The sequence below is a fragment of the Erpetoichthys calabaricus genome, chromosome 1 (assembly GCF_900747795.2).
Source record: "Erpetoichthys calabaricus chromosome 1, fErpCal1.3, whole genome shotgun sequence".
NCBI lineage: Eukaryota > Metazoa > Chordata > Cladistia > Polypteriformes > Polypteridae > Erpetoichthys > Erpetoichthys calabaricus.
Genome location: NC_041394.2, coordinates 144,880,451 through 144,901,258, shown reverse-complemented (window position 1 = coordinate 144,901,258; position 20,808 = coordinate 144,880,451). Strand labels below are relative to the sequence as shown.

Genomic DNA, 20,808 nt, shown 5'->3' with positions numbered 1-20,808 from the left:
GTGAGGTTTTAAATCATGTTCTTTTTATTTATTTATTTATTTTTAATAAACAGAAGTGCATTATTATGTATTTGAGCTGTTTGCAGTTTAAGTGACTTACCTACAGTCACACAATAAGTCAGCGCTTGGCATTGAACTTCTGGCTTTGTGTCCAGTTAAAATTCTTCACCACTAGGCAACACAGAAAAGAAAGAGAGAAATATCGTGGAATTATCAAGAGAGCATATGTAAAACTAACATATTTGCTGTCTTCATATTTTCTGTATTTTTTTATCAATTTAAATTGCAGAAGTGCTTTAGAACAGTTTCCTGAACACTTCTAGAAATTCTGCTGACCAACTCTAGTTTATAGTATTGTACTAAGATTTCTTACACACAATACCGAATGTCATGATCACCTAATCCCGCATGAGGCTTTCTGTGCTAATAATAATAATAAAACTATAATTATACAAGTGGAAGAAATATAATAGAAAATAAAAAATCGATAGTAACGTATATAAACTATTGGTACAAGAAGATGGAATGTACAATTGTTGATCAAAAGGATGAAGGAATGCAGGTCATTTTAGATAACTTGCTTTCAAGATTCCAGCAAGTTACTTTTTGTAAACTAGTTAGGTAAGTTGCTTTCAATGATCCTATAAATTCTTTTGTAATTTAGTTAGGTAATTTATAGTTCATCATAGTTCATTTGAACAAAATAGAAGCAGACTGCACTTTCAAAAATGATGATTTTATCATCATGCCATTCAGTCAATATTCTCATTTCCACCTGTGGCCCCTAGCTAGTGACCAAAAAGATTATAAGTATAAGTTAATGCTGGTGAGCAGGGTTTTTGTGTTCAATCTCTTTGGCAAGTTAAGGAGTTCAGCATTGTGGGAGGACCTTGGACTAGAACTGCTCCAGACTGGGAGAAGCCATTTGAGGTGTTTTGAAAATGTAGTGTGGATCCTCCTTGTTTGCTGCTTTCTGAAGAAGATATATCAGCTCAGCATTTGCCCCTGTGTCCCTTGCCACAATAAGCAGAATGAAACAAACTGAATGCCATGAATTTGCATATAATTTTGTGACATCTAAAAGCAAGATTTTACAAGAGTCTGTCAACTACATTTTCACACTCTGCATGCTTCTCAAGTTCATCATGGCTACAAAAACAAAAAAGAAATTAGAAAAGTTGATTGTGAAAGCACTGGAGAAGTAACTATTTTTTCACAGAATTCTGAGGAATACTGTATGTCTATGCCTTGTTTGTCACAAGACAGTTTCTGTCCAAAAGTGCAATGTGAAATGACATTATGAAACAAGGCATTCAATCTTAAATGCATATATGAGATTGGAGATGCTAGAGAAAGTTAAGCAAATAGAAGCAGGTCTATTAAGTCAGCAAGATATGTTTAGACAGGCAGATGAAATACAGGAAAGATCTACAAGAGCTAGCTATCAAGTAGCTCAACTTATAGTGCCTCACCAAAAAGCCATTTTCTGATGGTGAATTTGTCAACAAGTTTCTGACTACAGTCACATACACGCTTTTTCAAGAATTATTGAACATGAGTCTTGCTAGGAATACTAGTACCCAGAGAGTTGGTGACATATTTAAAAACACTGAAAATCTGGTTGTGGAAAAGGCAAAGATGTGACTTCTTTTCACTTGCTGTTGATGAAGCTACTGACCTAACAGACCCTGCTCATCTGGTAATGTTTTCTCTTGGAGTAAATGTTAATTTTTTTAATCATGGAACAGTTGCTTGACCTACAATGTCTCTTTCAGGAAATGCAAGGGGCATAGATGTTTTTGAGTATACTGTATATCCAAAGCTCTAGAAAACATGAAACTACTGTGGTAGAAATGTTATGGGGTTACTACAGATGGGCTACAGCAATGGCTGGTACACAGAGTGGTCGCCTTGTTTACCTTTTTGCACATGAATGACCCCATTAAGAGATCCTATGTGCAAAAGTCATTAAAAATGGAGAATGTCATGGGAACAGGTATAAAACTTGTGAACTTTATTCACTTAGAAGCCCTCATCCTCATTAGCCAGACAGTAGTTCACACTGTTTCACTCCTTCTTTCTTATTGGTTATAAGCAAATGGATAATCTGCCCCTTTCATTTTAAAGCTCCATTCTGCACATATCAGGTAAATAGAAGTCTGGCAGACCCTCCTAACACTTCATTTTCTTGCAGGTCTCATTCTCCCACTCACTATCTCCTTCCCTGTTATATAACTATAAGCATGCCTTTTTCTTATTGTACCTCACATTAATTGATATACTAGGCTTAATTGTTGTTGATTATTCATATACTGTATGTCTGTAAGCAGTGCTGTTTTTGAAAGCACTTAATGTTTGTTTTACGGAGTAAAATGTGCTAATCTGTGATAAGTGGATGAATAAATTGCTACTGGTAAAGTTTTTGTTTGTTCTAAATTAACTTCTTTGTGAGGAATCTTTAATCAATATAAGCCAAGGTGTCGTGGTGGCAAACACATTGTAACAGGAACTAAAAGATCACTGTCATGTTACTCTGTTAGAACAGTGGTGCATTTAACTAAGCAAAGCAATGAATATAGAGCAGGATTTGGTTAATCACATACTGAGCTAGCACAGTACTAGAAAACAATATTCTGCAAGGAACTCATTCTTAATGTCTGTTAGTGAAGTTAGCTCAATTTATCTAAGGATTCTAATCATCACAGTAATTAGCATTTTCTAAAAAATTCCTCAGTTATACTAAACTTTTTCGTTCGCTGTTTTCTTTGAAATATTCTGTGCAATTTTAATTTAATTATCCATATGTATTTAAAATGAAATTATAATGTGGATTGTCCTTGAAACTGTTTTGATTGTACAGTCTTTGAAAGATGGTGTATTAAATAAAAATATAGAGTATAATTTAATTATTTGTTTTTCCCACAGATGAGTTTAAAGGGTCTACCATAGTGGAGCTAATGAAGAAAGAGGGCACCACCCTGGGTCTCACAGTGTCGGGAGGCATAGACAAGGATGGCAAACCAAGGGTTTCTAACTTGCGACAAGGAGGCATTGCTGCAAGGTAATTATTTCATTAAAACTACTTCCCTTATCACAGATGTGCCTGTTTTGAATGAGTGCAGTCTACTTTCATTCAGCTTCCAAAAGTGCTGAAACAGGAAACCTTTGGTCTTTGCAAGAACTAAAAATTTGTATGTACACTGAAGGTTGCGAACAATACTGTTAGGCACATCTGTTTTATGAAAGGTTCTTGCCCTTCAAGTTTGCATTCTGTTGTGAAATAAAGTAAATCCTAGTTTAAAATTTTGAAAATTGTTAGAAATGCACAAAACAACTGCAAATTATGACATATGAACTGGTCAGATCATTATGTGTGAATTAGTCAAATGAGAAGTTTGCAAATGCAGGAAACCTATGTTTTAGAAAGGAGGAAGGGATAAATGGTTCTGGCAGCATGCATATTGAAGCACCTTGGGCCGTAACAGACAAATGATCTAATTGTGTATGTGTCTGTATTATCAAGGGCAATAGGATGATGTGATCATTTCATTTTTTTTTTAAACATTGCCTTAATAATAGGATGGTTTTGTTTAGGAGCACAGAAGTCATGCATGGGCAGCAAGTTGTTACAGATACATACATACATACTTTATTTGTCACTAGTGAGAAATTAAATGGCAGTAAGATGGTCAGAGTTGTCCAAATGTACATTTAAAGGCATTAATACAACACAATAACACGTAAGCAAGTGGACTGGACTGTCAGATGCGGCAGGTAAACTGGGCCATAGAGGAGAAGGAGAAAAAAAACACTTAGGCATAAATTATAATACTAAATAGAGTGCTTGTGCAGTGTTTGATGATTTAGAGGAGTTGTCTATAATGTAAAAGTCAAATAGGACCTTGGATTCTAGGTATCAGTCTTGTTTTAATAAAAGTGCTGTATATGACCAGATAACTGAGCTGAAATTCATATACGTATTCTCTGTGATTTTCCAGTTTTCCATCTCAGAGCTCATTATGATAAATTATTGATGATGTAAACAGTGTAACACGAGTGCCAGAAATAGAAAAGCAACAGTAAGAAATTAGGAGGTTAAATACCATAATACAATGTTCATTGAAATGATATAGATTGGTTAGTGAGGGAGTTATATTTAAGTTTTCAAATGTGTAAAATTTAAATAACATGTTTCAGCAACTGTAACATTGCTGAGTCGTGATTACTGCCACTTTACAGACTATTTGACTCATACTTAACAGCCACAGTTGGTGTGTGATACACACTTGGAGAAATTGAAAAACTAAAAAATATAACCAATAGAAACACACGTTTTATGTAATGTTTAACCATGAGATATTCACAAGTGTTTGTGACTGCTTAATGTGTCTTATATTTCATTGATAGTGTAATTTCACAGTCTGTCAGTAGGTTTATGGAGATATTTGCTACACCAAGTGTTCTGTAGTGATGATAAAGTTATTTTGTTATTAGAGTGTTAAGACCAGTACTATTTTAACATGGGGAAGTTGGTGCTGCTTGCTCTTGAACTAATGTATGCAGTTACTTCAGGACTTGAAAATCCTGATAAAAAAAACTGGATTATTGTATGCCATTTGAGGAGGTAGTATGTAATATGATCTTCTTATATTACGTTGGTGCAAAAGTGTCTCTTTATATTGGCTGCAGAAGAGATAAATAACTGAAGTATGGTTCAATATCAAAATGTAGTCTTTAACCCATTTATATGTAGTTACAATGGTTAATTGATAACTACAATTAACTAACTTCATTTATTTATATTTTAGTTTTCTATACTATCATATCTCATATTAGCCTAGTGTACCCCTTGAATAGGCTATTAGATGGGCAATGAAAACTGAGAATCATACCATCTGTCAAAGCAACCTAGTTTAAACCAGTGATACCTTTTTGGTAGTTTGTTTGATTATTGCCTTATTGGAGAGTTTACATGCTTTGAGTTTGGACTTTTTGAACAGATTGTTTATCTGAGTTGAGACTTGTATGGTCTGTTAAAATGATAATTGTTAAATTGAACAGAAGAAATGCTTTTCACTCTAAAGACCTGGGAAATGAGATTTTGCAAAATCCAGCACAAAACAACTGATTATTAAAAAAAAAACAAAAACAAAAAAAACGCAAAAATGCAGAGAATGCTGAATTACAATGTTTTCATAGGGAAATAGTGAAATATGATACAGTAAATGACTCTATATACATACATATTTTATTTTATTGAAATACTAAATTAAATACCCCAAACAAATAGCATATTCTGGTCAAAACCTTTTTTTTAATTAATCATTACAGTCTCAAATTGTGGCTGACAGTTTTCCGTGGTTGCAGATTTTCTTCACTTAGCTTGCATTACAGTATCTTTTCCATCCACAAGATGAAAAACACATAATGTTATCTCAAACACCAATTGTGAAGCTGCACTCTTTGTAAAATCAAAATGACTTATGTAAGAAAAGAAAAAAAACGTGTCCTTTATTACAAAGTAATGTGTTCTAAAAATCAATGCTTGTTAGTGTGGGTTTGATGCTTTGCTGAGGAAGAACAATAATGTTTTTAAATGGGACAATTCCACCTTTCAAAATGAATATGCTCAGTCCTGAAAACAGTTCCTGGCAATACAGTCAGCCACTGACAAACTTTGTTACCACCTTGCTTTTCTCTACTGACCAGTCACACCATGTTAAAGTGACTAAACAAACAATGCTTTAAAGATGCAAATTCATGTCTCACTAGAGGGTTTTTGTCGAGATAAGATGAACCTGCAGCTATTGATAACACATCAGATATGCTTGTGCATGTGTGGAAAGAAAATTCTGATCTAGATTCCAGTCATGACATGGAGGAGCAGCTGTTTCACATACGCTTAGCAATCATAGTGCAACAGAGTACACAATGGGAGGGTGTGTGATATTCCTTGTCTCTTCCTCCATTATGCTTCCAGTATTCACAACATAAAAATACTTGCCAGACCCAATAAAAAAGTCTGACATGCTGTCTCGCTATATTATTTTAATAAGGAGAAAGCTATGCAGACTGTGATAATGAACCATGGAAATCTGAAGTCATTGTGAAGGCACTCGGAGATCCTAATGGTAAGGAGGAGGAGTGGTGCTGCAGTTGTGTAAATTCAATTGCTTAATTGAAAATTACCATGGTACTTCTGTTTCTGTTGCCATTTCTTTCCAGACTTTTGGGATAAGCTCAAATAACTGATGGTTCCTGTTATGTTTTCGCTTCTGCATTAAAGTAGCAGTTTTTTTGTGTTATTTTTCTGTGTAAGGTCAAAGAAGTTATTTTCATTTTGTTTCTCTAGACTCTTTCATCTCTACTGGATCCCCAATTAATAGTTTTCACTGTAAAAACTTTGACAAACTGGGTTAACTAGGGTAAAAGAAGGTAAAAATAAGGGCATTTGTGTAACAAAGGTGTGTACTATTGAGTTGTTAGCCATTACAGCAGCTAGAGGAGGCATCAAATGACTGCTATAATTGTATTGATAGGAATGTAGTTTTAATTGAACTTTGACGTTTTCTGAAAGAAGCTCATCAAGGATAAAGGGCAGAAATTAAACTGATTTTGGTTTTATGGATGCTAGCTTTTTAAATGGAGATCATTTTTCGGACACTGGGGTTGCTTGAAGATGTTGATCGACAGTATCATATTCCAGTTTCTGGTGTGTTCCTCAAGTCAAATACAAATTAGACCCATTTTAAAATGCTCACCGTTTATCAATGCCTCACCTTGTTACATATGAAGACAAGTAATTTATGTTGTTGCTTGTTGTAATTTTTTATAAATGTTTTGAAAGACATACGGTCAAATTTGAGAATATTATCCATGGATGAGAATGTAGTCACTTAAAAACATCAATCCATTTATTGACAATTTAATACTTATGTTTTGTTTCAGGAGTGACCAATTAAATGTTGGTGACTATATTAAGTCTGTGAATGGAATAAATCTGACCAAATTTCGCCATGATGAAATCATCAGTCTTCTCAAAAATGTTGGGGAGAGAGTGGTCCTAGAAGTTGAATACGAGTTACCTCCAGTCTGTGAGTAGTGTGGATATTGTTAGTATGCTATATAAAACATCTCTTCATTCATAAGCTTAGGTTATATGATCTTTGAATCATGTTATTGGAAATATTATGAAATGGTAAAGTAAAACATTATTTCACATACATGTTGTGATCTGGAGATTATTTAACATAACCAAAGCTTTTAAATAAGGTAAATGCTAAAATCAGAGATTTTCGTTACCAGACAGCAAAGTCTCTGAATTCCCAGTTGTTTCAAAAGCAAAGAATCCCAGTCCGTATTACCCCTACCACAGAGAGGGAGATTATGTTGTATGACTGGAATAGGGCTAACAGAAGTATATTTTTATTAATCTTCAAAGTGCATTCAAGGGAAACTTCATCTTCAAGGAACTAATTAAGTAAACATCTTCACCCACTGAGATTTCTTTACATAATCTTCTGCAATTAGAAACGGTAAAAATCTAACAATCGCCCTATTTTTTACATTATAATTGTAATTTAAAAAAATGACAAGTGACTGAGTTAATAACATAAATTATTCACTTGATACATGTCTGAAAGTTTGTACTCAAACCATAACTTAATTATGTAAACTAAAGGGTTAAATTTCCAGTACTTCAGTACTTACAAATGTTTATGTATATATTAAAGGAGAGGGGTGGGGTGTGCTGTCATAAAACTATGTCTGAGATATTTTTTAAATGGCATCCTTTGTTTTGGCATGTGTGCAGCATGGGGTAGGATTAATGTACCCAAGAGTATTATATGGATTAATCCTGTACTGATATAAAAATAATTAGAATGTCAACCTCGGTCCTGTGCAAAATTGTAACTGTGATCTTCAACCACACTGCTTTTTTTGTTAAAAGTCACAAGTTAGAGCTTATGACCACACCTCACTTTAAGTTTAGAACCAGTTTGTATACTCATGGTATGCTCAAAATGCCTTGAAATAAATGATACCCTAAGTTCTTGTCTATAAGCCGGACTCATGTATTAGCCGGAGACCAAAAATCATACGAATTTTTAAAATAAAATCGTATCATAGATAAGCCGGACTCATGGATAAGCCGAATGTACTATAACCTATAACTAATAGAAGGGAGGGAGGTCAGTGGTCTCACTCGCGCCCATTTAATTTCTTTAAGGGGGGAGAGAGTGTGAGATATTGCCGTCTCTCTCACTCCCCGCATGGCGCGGTTGGAGCGGCCGGAGCGCGTTCTTTCTGCTCTGGGCGTCGCCGAGTCAACACGAGCGCGTAGCGGTCATTTAAATTGTGATTTTATATGTAAGCATATTTAAATATATATCGCGGATTTCTGCGGACAATGGGTCTTTTAATTTCTGGTACATGCTTCCTCAGTTGGTTTGCCCAGTTGATTTCATACAAGGGACGCTATTGGCAGATGGCTGAGAAGCTAGATTGCTTACTTTTCTGTCAATCTTGCGCTGACTATCTGTGATCCTGACGTATGGGGATTGAGCAGGGGGGCTGTTTGCACACCTAGACGATACAGACGCTCGTCTAAAAATGCTGAAAGATTATCTTCACGTTGCTATCTTTTGTAAAGCTGATTCCTGAAAAGACATGCTGCACAGTGCTTCGCATACTTAAAAGCTCGAAGGGCACGTATTGATTTTTGACTGAAAAACAAACTCTCCCTCTCTCTCTCTTTGTCTGCTCCTGACGGAGGGGGTGTGAGCTGCCGCCTTCAACAGCTTTGTGCCGCGGTGCTTCGCATACTTAAAAGCCAAACAGACATATTGATTTGTTTGCTTCACTCCTTTGAAGAGGAAGATATGTTTGCATTCTTTTAATTGTGAGACGGAACTGTCATCTCTGTCTTGTCATGGAGCACAGTTTAAACTTTTGAAAAAGAGACAAATGTTTGTTTGCAGTGTTTGAATAACGTTCCTGTCTCTCTACAACCTCCTGTGTTTCTGCGCAAATCTGTGACCCAAGCATGACAATATAAAAATAACCATATAAACATATGGTTTCTACTTCGCGGATATTCTTATTTCGCGGGTGGCTCTGGAACGCAACCCCCGCGATGGATGTATAAGCCGGACTTATGTATAAGCCGATATTCTATTTTTTCATTTTCACAACTTTTTTCCTTAGATAAGCCGCGGCTTATTGACAAGAACTTAGGGTAATAAGAAATCACTATGTATAAAGTGAAAGGGGGGTCTCAATGTACATAGAGCAACAGCAAGTAAAATTCTCAGTCTGGGATTGCATTCACTTTATATCTATGACTTGGCTCTCCTGGCATAGTATATCAAACACACTCCTGTACACTGTCCCCAGGAACCAGACACTGCATTTTGTTTAATTTAGGCATGTTGTGTGTAATTTGTGCAGATCTAACAAGTTCATAGTTATGCACAAATCTTTTAATATTGTATAGCTAAAAGCAAAACCTGAGACAACCCAAAAAAGCCTTGGTGCTGAACACAGTAACATGATACAATATGAATATCAAAATATGCAAGTATTTACTTTTCTACAGATTTGTTGTTATCAAATAAAGTTTTGAATATGCTTATGTGTTAATAATTAATACTTGATGTACTACAGTAATCCCTCCTCCATCGCGGGGGTTGCGTTCCAAAGCCACCTGCGAAATAAGAAAATCCGCGAAGTAGAAATCATATGTTTATATGGTTATTTTTATATTGTCATGCTTGGGTCACAGATTTGCGCAGAAACACAGGAGGTTGTAGAGAGACAGGAACGTTATTCAAACACTGCAAACAAACGTTTGTCTCTTTTTCAAAAGTTTAAACTGTGCTCCATGACAAGACAGAGATGACAGTTCCGTCTCACAATTAAAAGAATGCAAACATATCTTCCTGTTCAAAGGAGTTTGCAAGTCAGGAGCAGATGTCAGAGAGATAAAGAAAAGCAAACAAATCAATACGCTGTTTGGCTTTTAAGTATGCGAACCACCGTGGCACAAAGCTGTTGAAAGTGGCAGCTCACACCCCCTCCGTCAGGAGCAGAGAGAGAGAGAGAGAGAGACAGATAAAAACAAAGTCAAAAATCAATACGTGCCCTTTGAGCTTTGAAGTATGCGAAGCACCGTGCAGCATGTCCTACAGAATGCAGCTTGCACAGAAGGTAGCAACGTGAAGATAATCTTTCAGCATTTTTAGATGAGCGTCCGTATCGTCTAGGTGTGCGAACAGCCCCCCTGCTCAATCCCCCTACGTCAGGATTAGAGAAACTCAGCGCAAGAGAGAGAGGGAGAAAAGTGTTGGGTAGCTTCTCAGCCATCTGCCAATAGCGTCCCTTGTATGAAATCAACTGGGCAAACCAACTGAGGAAGCATGTACCAGAAATTAAAAGATCCATTGTCCGCAGAAATCCGCGAACCAGCAAAAAATCTGCGATATATATTTAAATATGCTTACATATAAAATCCGCGATGGAGTGAAGCCGCGAAAGGCGAAGCGCGATATAGCGAGGGATTACTGTATATATAAACATGATTATGAGAGTAAGTAGGGACTCCATACAGTTTGTAAAGGTTGTACAGAATCAGTCAACTTTTTCCACGTGTTTTTTTTTTTTTTAAATCATACAATACAAGTACTGTATCATAATTGATACATAATTAATATAAAAGCTAGATAAACTCTACATAATATGCATCATTCATGGTAAAGTCATGTAAATTAATATTATTGTGACGAAACGGGTTGGCTCCATGCTCCCACTTCAGCTTTGGGAGCCTCTTGAACCTGACACCATCGATAGTCATGGCCAGGATGAGCTTGGCTGACAAAAACAAAACACACACAAAGCAAGGGTGTAAAAAGTGTTGTAGTGCTTTTATTAAAAAAAAAAAAAAAAACTCAAACAAAGAGTGTCCAAAATGCGCAGTGCAACTCTTCAATAAATAAATATTCCATATAAAGTCTGTGATAGTGGAGGTTAAAACAAGCCATAAATAAATCCATCAAACGTGGTTAAAACACAGGTCTTTAAAAAACACTGACCCTCTATTCCTCTTTAAAACTGACTTCTCCTCATCTCATCCCTTTCTGGACCTTGTGATGTGATGTATCTGGGTCAGATCTCAGCAAAATGTTTATTTAATTTCAAAAGGGAAACACATGTTATTGCTTATACTGTGTCAAATTTTGTTTGTATGCAGTTTGAGATGTGCCTAGGTCAGATATGACCAAAATGTCTATTTTTTATTTTAAAAGTGGAAAAAAGTATTGCTACTACCTTAGATTCTGTTCTCTTATGTCTTTTTAATTTTTTTATGCACTTTTTGACTAAATTTAAAAGGGAAACAATGACTAAACATTACTTTTTTTTTTTTAATATGTTCATTTGTGTTGGTTTAAAATGAGTCATTTTTTGCAAGCATTACCATCCACTAGGTGAGCATGTTCTCAGCACTACAGTACTGTTTTAAACCATCTTACCAGGCAGTGGTAGACCTACTCATCTTCAAAGAGATCTACTAGGAAATAACAGATACTTTTTTAATGCTTATGGTTGAAACACAGAGTAATAGAATGAACTAGACATTATACAGTACACAGATATAACCCTGCTCCTGCATCCTCTTTAGATAGAGTAGTACCCTGCTGTATTTTACTAGTTAACCTATCATTTAATTGGGACAGTTTAACTGGTTATTGAAATGACAGGACTGGGTGCAACAAATGTGGCTTCTTGGAGACAGTGTTTTGTGGCAAACATTGGACCTTTTTTGAATAATCTCTTACTGTACTTTGGTTGTCAGTCTGACCTAGCAGAGTTACAGATGGTCATGCCATGCCAGTAGCCACAGAATTTGGAGAAAAGAAAGCTGGAACTGAGGGAGAGGGTACAAGTAAAGGTGAGACAGGAACCAATTGTTAAAGGCTGGAAAAGTTCCAGATTCACAAGTTAGCACATAACAAAGTTGCTTAGACTACTGTCCGTGTGTGTGTATTGGAAGCATACAGGTGAACAACAGAAATGGGAATGTTTTGCTATAAACTAAAAAGCACTAGTGGTTTAAAAAAAAATATGCAGGATAGTAGCCATCAGTTAGTGTAGCCTTGCCTTTAACTGTCAGGGTAAACATTAAGCATTTTAGAACATATTTTCCTATCTAATATTCTTATTGGTTTTTTTTTTCCTTTAAATTTTAGCTGTTCAAGGTGCTGGTGTTATTTTCAAAACTGTGGAAGTAACATTACACAAAGAAGGCAACACTTTTGGATTTGTAATAAGAGGTAGGATTTCTTTGTTTCACATACCTTTTAAATGTGTATTTTTATTTTTTTTTAACCTCACAAGAATAATTAATATCGACAGTATGGAAACAGTTCATTCATCAGTATCTTCATTTTCTAAATGTGAGAGAAAGACCTAGTTCCAAAGAGTTTCCTATTAACATCAGGCCATATATAAACTTTACCTTTTGTAGTCTTGACATGGTTTTAACTTGTGATAAAGCACAGATTCATTCTTGCACTTTCAAATACAAACATGAAAGAAACAAATGTTGTTACCTCTTCTATACAAAATTAAAACTTCCTTTATCAGACCAGAGGGCAATCTGTCCATGCAACCATTAAATCTTTTTGAAAATCCTAGTTTAATTGAAAATGACTCGAAAGATACTTTCATTCTATTATGATTATGTGATTGTCTGTATATCTGAAGTCTGATACGTCTCCTTGGAATGCTTGCAGTATTGCCTGTATGGTGAGATTTTCATAGAGGAGTTTTAATGTCGGTCCTTTTTAGACCCACTAACGTGTACTGCTTGAGGGCATATTGTATGTGTATTTACAGTATGTATAAATACTGTTTGCGTTTTCTTTGAAGGTGGTGCACATGAAGATAGAAACAAATCTCGACCGATTGTTATCACAACAGTTCGTCCTGGAGGGCCAGCAGACAGGTGAACTGAATTTATTTTGTTTTTCAGTCATCTACTTATTCCATTTCTTTTGTGACAAAGGAACAATCTTAGTATGCTAATAATTAAATGTATGGGGAATAAAAATATATGCTTAGAATGTTTTAGCAAATAACACAATGAATCTACTGCACATGCCTGTTGACATAGGCTGTTATTAACCTGTTGATGTCATACTTTATTATTCTGTTGCAACATTTTTCCTTTAAGTTTTGTTTAAAGTGAATACACGCCCCTGTTCTGCATTAATAAATGACAAATTTAATTACCAATGGTGATAACTTTTGTTGTGCACTTTGAGGAAAACATTAAGGCATTCAATGTGTTTTTAACATGAGTAACATTTTTTTGTGCAGCAAGTACACACATTTTTATATGATTTACTGTACAGTCTCCACTTTTGGTCTAATTTATATCATGCTTTGCAATATGTCATAATAAACCGGTAGTAAGTTGCAAATTACCACCTAATGGTTGAACTTTGCCTTCTAATATGGTCTTGTGTTTATTTCCTTCAGTGTGTCTGTATCCTCCCTCCCTCCCTTTTGCTTAGTTTAGTTGTTGTTTGTGGTATTTGGTTACATTTAGATTAAATGTACAACTGTACAGCAGTACAGTTCACTAGTAGTTGGACTGTCTTGTTTAGCTTTGCAAGCTTCAAAACACTTGATGAAAACAGAAGTGAAAATTAGAGATTTTGAAAGTGTTGAAAAAATCAATTTCAACCCTGTTAAATAATGTTTATTGACAGGTGCATACAGATACCAAGTTTTCTTTGATTCTTATATTCTCTGCTGCCATCTTAATTAGGCTGTAATCTTCAGAATTTGCATTACAATATGTGCTGATCACCCTTTCTGATTATTTATGCAGTGATAAGAAGTCAGAGCAGCAATTTAACTTCTACCAAATGGCTCTGTGATTAGAAAGAAAAAATTCTAATATGATTACTCATTTTCATTTTAAATAGGAACCATTAAGAGTCGTTGCATGTTGTTGTTTCATTAGACAAGAATTGAAGCATGCGGTAAATTAGAAAGTATGATTATCTATCTATCTATCTATCTATCTATCTATCTATCTATCTATCTATCTATCTATCTATCTATCTATCTATCTATGTATCTATCTGTCTATCTATCTATCTATCTATCTATCTATCATATATTTTTTCAAATTTAAGCCTTTTTATTTGGCCTCAGTTAGACTGTATAAATAATACTTTTGTGTTTTTTTTCCATTTCATCAATGTTTAAAACTTGACAGTTATTCTTCACAGAGCTTAAGAAACTAATTGCTGTAATTTATTGCAATAATATATCTTTTATACATTCTTTTGATTTTATTACTGCAGTTGATATTTTCCCTAAGGACACTAAGTTTTGTGCCCTGGCCCTATTTAAAACCACTTTAAAGCATGGTAGGTTGGTGTTGTGTTTACCACACAGTATTGATTTTCAACTTTGCAGTCAAAAAATCTCTTCACATTTTTGGTATCCATGTGGTCTTAGTTATTTTGTGAAGCTGACATAACCTCAAAACCACCTTATAAAACCTCGCTCACCAGAGTGGTTGTACAGTTGTTAGCACTGCTGTCTCACAGCATAATTTGAATTTCAGCATAGGTATTGTCTGTGTGAATTTATTTCATATTTCTTTGTACTTAAGGGTTTACTTTGGATACCTTGGCTTCATCCCATTCATGCTATACAAGAGTTTACAATATGTGTGTGAGTGAGTTATCCCACAATCCTATACTGAAATACGAAAATATAGGCATTAAATGAATGAGTAATTTCTAACTTCGAGTTGTTCATTTTTGTTGTTACAGGGAAGGAACCATTAAGCCTGGAGATAGGCTTTTGAGTGTTGATGGTATTCGGCTTCATGGCACATCTCATGCTGAGGCCATGAGTATCCTGAAACAGTGTGGTCAGGAGGCCACTCTTCTTATAGAATATGATGTGTCTGTAATGGGTAGGTTAATATTATAATCTAGTCAAGTGCTCAATTCATCTTTAAGCATGATGTTACAGATTCCCTAAAACAATTGCCAAGCCATGGGCCCAAGACATAATTCAGTAAGCTGGTAGTTTAAAGAAACATTATACAAGAGACAGAGCCTCTTCCTGTCACTTCAGTTAAATTAATTTCAATTTTTTTACACATTAACAAATACAGTTAAAATACTGTATTATAATGCTGAGCACAAACGTTATAGCCAGTAGGTACAATTAAATGTCTAGTGTTTATAACTTTTATCATCATTGATTCTAATTACAGTATCTCTCATCTGGTCTGAAATCCCATTAGTGTACAGTCAAGAGAGTTGTCTTGAATAAAATAACATTCAAGATTCATTCAGGATATCGAGAGCTGAAAGGGGTGGGGGGGGGGGGGTAATGGATGGGTTGAAGGAATAAAAAAAACCCCTTTCCTGTAGCTTTTACGAACATGCTATTCTATAGTAATGGGCACTTGGTCTTGATGCTGTTTTTGAGAATCATGAGTTATATATTGTATTTGAAAGTAAATCATTCCAAACTGTGAGGGTCCTAAGATGAAGTCAGTTTTCTGACATCTAGTTTAAGTTATGCTTGTAATTAATAGCTGAACTGTATCTTTTGATCAAACTTTACACTCTAGAGAATATTACTAAATTCTGTTAAAATAAAGGACAAGACCATTCATAACTTTATATTCTTGTGTCAAAGGGAGTATTTTAAACTTAATTGTACACCTGATTAGAAACAGATTTAAAGAAAGGTATTTAGTAGATGTTTGGATATACTCTAGCTGTCAATGAGTTGTTGCTGCAATGTCAATAAACGTAGAATAGTGTTAGAAAAATGTAAGCAGCCTAAGGACATTTAGTTGTTTTTAGAACGAATGAAGTAACCTTAATATATCTCACATAAAATAAACTGCTCTAATTCTGTATTATTTCTAAGATGAAGAAAGTGGTTTTTAAATAGCTTAAAAATAAGATGACTAATGCCTGGCATTCCCTGTGCTGTTTTGGAAAAATTCTAAGTTTGATCCGCTGTCACCCAGTGACTTTCTGACTAGGCTTGAATTTCAGCCTCACTGGCCACCATTTCACGTGCAGTATGATTTGGGGGTTCTGAAGCCTGATTGTATCTTAACAACTTTGCTGTCTTGTCAGAAATTTCAGTTGGCTGTCTTGCAGTGTGAGCAGTGTCATGATTCATTTTTCTGATGTTGCTATCAAATTTTCTGAATTTCATTATGCAATGACCATGGTGAGTGTTTCATGGTATTGGGTGTGGCCATTGTCATGCCCATTTCCACCATTTTGATTTCAAATGGGAAATGGTTACTGGAAGAACCCGCAACAGTAAATTACATCGAGTACATATCTCCAATTCTTTGAGTAAAGTAGACCTTACTGTCTGTGCCTTTTCTTTGTAGTTCTTCAGCACGGTACAGCAAGAGCCAGCAATGCAGCTCCTTTCTTTTATGACATTTTGAGAATCCTGTTGCCGTATTGTTTATTTTTTTTTTTTTTTTTTTGGAAATAGTCAATGGTTAAAACTGTCTGTTAGGGCCATGTACATAAATAGTCTGAGCACCCACATTGTGGTATATCAGTCAGACTGCTTGTATAGTTTGAGCACATATACAACTGATGATTCTATTGTGCACTGTAAGTAGTCACTTGACTGTGATTTCAAAAAATATTACACATTTCACCTAAAATGAGACCGTTTAGAATTGCCATTTAACCTAGACATACATACATTTGCACAGTAATTATTGCTTCTTTCTATTTTGTGATTCTTGGAGGGCATATGTATAGAAATGTAAAATCTTCATAGTGTGGTAACAAACTGCAGAAATAGGTAGAAATCTGCTTAATGATACAGTTGATAAAATGAGCCAGAAGCGATTTTAATATGGATTTCAGTCTCGTTAAGCAAAGAGTTAAATTACATTCCTGAATTAATTACTGATTAAGAGATGAAAACATGCAACCACTGTTATCGTCTCTGAGCAAGGAAGCCAAGTTCATTTTGAATCAGTCATCTCATTGCTTTCAGAAGGTCTTTGCCTAAAAACACAAAAGGTAATTTTTTATTGTTGTACATAATAATCATTATAAAGCCTAGAAAATAGATAGCCACTGATGTATGTAGTGTTGAGAATTATGGCTTCTCCAAATTGGTTGTAGGGCAGTGACATCTCATGTATGAGACGTAAGAATCCAATTGATCTTTAAATTGTGCATTTCATGTAGAACGCTGTCACAAAATGCTTTGTACTCAGAGTAGCTAACTGGGGATTTTTTTCTTGCTGTTAAAGATCTACAAATCCGCTGGGGGCTGTGGCAGGCACACAGCTAACAGAGAGCAAATGGTGTTTTAGCACTTCATCTAGAAAATAGCAATACTGCTTAGGGACCCAAAAATGGCTAGAAATGTCCCTATAGCTTTAATTGAACAATTCATTGTTATTCATTATGGCACAAGTGCTTTTATCAGTGTACACTGCACAGGGCTATAATTAGTTTTAAAGTGGTTGGAAAGACTGGAAATTCAGCTAGTTCCTGGGTAAAATACTTTATATAATTTGGAAATATTGCCTGCATCTTCATCAAAACTAGTCAATTTCAATTCATGGACTAGATATTGAATAAATATTGATAAAAGGTGTGGGAAAGTTAGACAGATTGCAAGACTGAAGTTTTTTAGAAGATGCAATGTGTAAAAAAAAAATAGCTGGGTACGTAGTGACTTCCATAAACTTACAGTAAGTTTAGAAAGTTTTTTTTTTGTTTTTTTTTTTTTAGTTTTCTTGTAGCAGTTCTTCCTAATTATTTTAATTGCTCTGAGAAGTGATCTAGTTTAGTCTTGCTTGCAAAACCATTCACTGGGAAGAGAAAGCTATTACTAAAATCCGGAGATTTTAAGAAATTTAACTGTCACATTTAGTATGAATGCCTGTAATGGGTTTGATATATGGAGTGTTCTGTCTTCAGCATTAAGTCCTTCTCTTATAGTACATTGTATCTTTGATTGTTAGCAATTGCAAAAATCATCAGTGATGAGCTATCGACATTGCTTTCTGGATATGTGTTCAAATTTGAAAAATGCAGACATTATTTTATTTATATGACTCTGAGATTTTGGACTAGAGTAAAGTGATTTAACCATGTACAAATTTATTGTAATCAAGTCAACATTTGTTCTGTACAGTAACACTGTAAAATTGACAATGTCTGCACATTTTAGAGTTTACTCCACCTTCCACGTTTCTCATTTAAAGTCTGTGGGGGGTTTTTTGTTTTGTTTTGTTTTTTTTCTTTGTTTCTTTTTCTGGTCATGCTTCTACTCTGCCTCCAGTTTTTGTTGATGTAACTACTAAATATGATATTCAAGAAATAGGTCCACATCTTATTGTTTCCTTCTTCAGTATCTTTACATTGGACTTGAGGATCATTCCTAAGCGCAGAAAGAGATGTTCACAGAGTAGATTGATTCGTCATTCCGTTTCAGATATCCTTCAAATCTAGATGGCCACCTTCAGAGCCTCTATCTTAGGTGGGGAACTCTGTCTAGGCTGCCTAATGTCTCTTTTTTTTCCCCTATTCTGGTTCTGATTTTTACCATTAAAATCGTGCTGCCTTTCTGCTCATTATTTTTAATTGGCACAGCTCTTTTAACATTTCAAGTAGCTATGTCACACAGCATTTTTCTTGCCAGGTGAACATTGTACTTTTACCTGTAAAGACCAACTTCATGGGCTAAGGTTAGTAATGTAACAAGTGAGAAGGAGCAAAATAAAAGGCTTCCAAATAACAGTGAACCTCAATGAATAACTAAATCAAGTGCTGTAACATATGATTTACTACATTTAGAACTATAGATCCAATAAAAATTAATTAGCCACTGATATTTTACAAAATTGATGAAAGTTTCATAGATTGCAGTTGCTGTTTTTTGTGATTATTATAACATTTTATGAAACCACTTTTTAAAATATTTTTAATATTTGAAATTTGAGGCACACCATTATAAAAATTATTTTTGTAGAATCTATTCTTGTAGATTTTTTTTAGAATCTGTTATTTTAAGTTAAAGTCTGTTTTAAAAAGATGGACCATGTATTGAACATATAAAAAATACATTGCAAATGCAAGAAGGTTAATCTACTTAAAATCATAAAAATGTTTTGAGGCACTTACATAGTTTGAAACAGTTAGTCTTGGAAATTATTTACATTAATCAATATTTTCTTTATCTGTTATTAATTATGTGCATAAATATTTGCAGTGCACATTGATGATCAGAATTTACAGCATCAAGGTTAAATAGATCCTTCTACTTGTATACTGTGAGACAGTGTATGAGATTAAGAAACACAGTAGAACAATAAGCTTAATGTTTCAAAATTAAGTTGTGATTGGAAATAGATTATTATTATTTGCAATGCCTTTGATTTTTGATTTATCAGATATTGTCAGCTGTATATATAAATCATTTACTGTATATCATGTTATTTTCATTATAAGATTGCAGATTCCTGGCAGCATCAGGCAAAAAGTGAAATCTTCATCTATGTACAGATGGATTTCATTAAATTCATTGAACAGATTGAATTTCATTGAATTCAGCACTTATGCATTCACACACAGTTGTTCTCGCAACACCAATTCAAAGTCCCCACTTAGCCAAACATGGACATCTTTGGGTTGTGGTAAGAAACAGGAGCAAGTGTGTGGACACAGGGAGAATATGCAAATTCAATGCAGACGGTGTCAGATCCGGGAACAAAATTTGATCAACACTAATTTGTGACTGCTGCTTACTACTCTGCCATCCTCAAAAGCTGCTAATTGTGTTTATTATTAATTTTCTTCTCTTTGTAGATTCTGTGTCTACTGCTTCAGGGCCCCTCCTGGTAGAAGTTGCCAAAACCCCTGGCTCCAGTTTGGGCATTGCACTGACTACCTCAATGTATTGTAACAAGCAAGTTATTGTCATTGACAAAATTAAGCCTGCAAGCATTGCTGACAGGTAGGACAGCCTCAACAATATGGTTATCAGTAGTATCATGTTCTACAAAGTGGAAAGGAGTCGTAGATTGAAAGAGGAGGAAAATGTGGAAAAAAATTTCTATGCTTTTGTTGTATTTGTATACATAGCATTTCCATAAAAATCAGTAAAGCAATCTTTTGTTACAGTGGAAAATATAGACAATATTTGTGCAATTTTCTTCATTAAATTTTGTAATTGTATAGTGGGTTGATTATAGTCACTAATATGATGTTCTTGGTCCTAACCAGGTGTGGTGCATTACATGCTGGTGATCACATATTATCAGTTGATGGCACCAGCATGGAGTACTGCACTTTAGCAGAATCAACACAGCTCTTGGCTAGTGCATGTGAACATGTCAAACTAGAAATTCTTCCTCAACACCAAACAAGACTGGCTCTAAAGGGTCCAGAACATGGTAAGAGAACTTACTTTAATTTCTTTCCTCATTATGTTTTGAAATATTGTGATAAAATAAATAACTACTTTACAAGTAAACTCAATTAAGTCTGAGCTAATATTCTGAAGTAAACATAATACAAAAAAAGCAGTGTTTGAGTATTAATTTTAAATATTAAGCAAATGATAATGCAATTTATTTGTTGCTTTAATTATTCTTCATTTTATATAGTGCCTTTCTAACTGACTTATGCTGAATGCTCTTTCATTCAGCTATTATGTATTTGTAATATAGTATTTAACCCTAATGACTATCAACACATAATTTTT

At 34.7% G+C, this 20,808-nt stretch overlaps 1 protein-coding gene across 7 annotated transcripts in view; it reads left to right on the top strand.

Annotated features, from left to right (window-relative positions):
* grip1 (glutamate receptor interacting protein 1) overlaps nucleotides 1-20,808 on the top strand; it is a 550,412-nt gene that overhangs the window by 451,406 nt on the left and 78,198 nt on the right. For all 7 annotated transcript variants that reach the window (XM_051923395.1, XM_051923366.1, XM_051923388.1 and 4 more), the window contains 7 exons: nucleotides 2,926-3,061; nucleotides 6,949-7,094; nucleotides 12,246-12,329; nucleotides 12,928-13,003; nucleotides 14,853-14,998; nucleotides 19,911-20,058; nucleotides 20,328-20,497. In XM_051923395.1, the coding sequence (XP_051779355.1) occupies nucleotides 2,926-3,061; nucleotides 6,949-7,094; nucleotides 12,246-12,329; nucleotides 12,928-13,003; nucleotides 14,853-14,998; nucleotides 19,911-20,058; nucleotides 20,328-20,497 (906 nt within the window). The remainder of the gene's footprint in view (nucleotides 1-2,925; nucleotides 3,062-6,948; nucleotides 7,095-12,245; nucleotides 12,330-12,927; nucleotides 13,004-14,852; nucleotides 14,999-19,910; nucleotides 20,059-20,327; nucleotides 20,498-20,808) is intronic.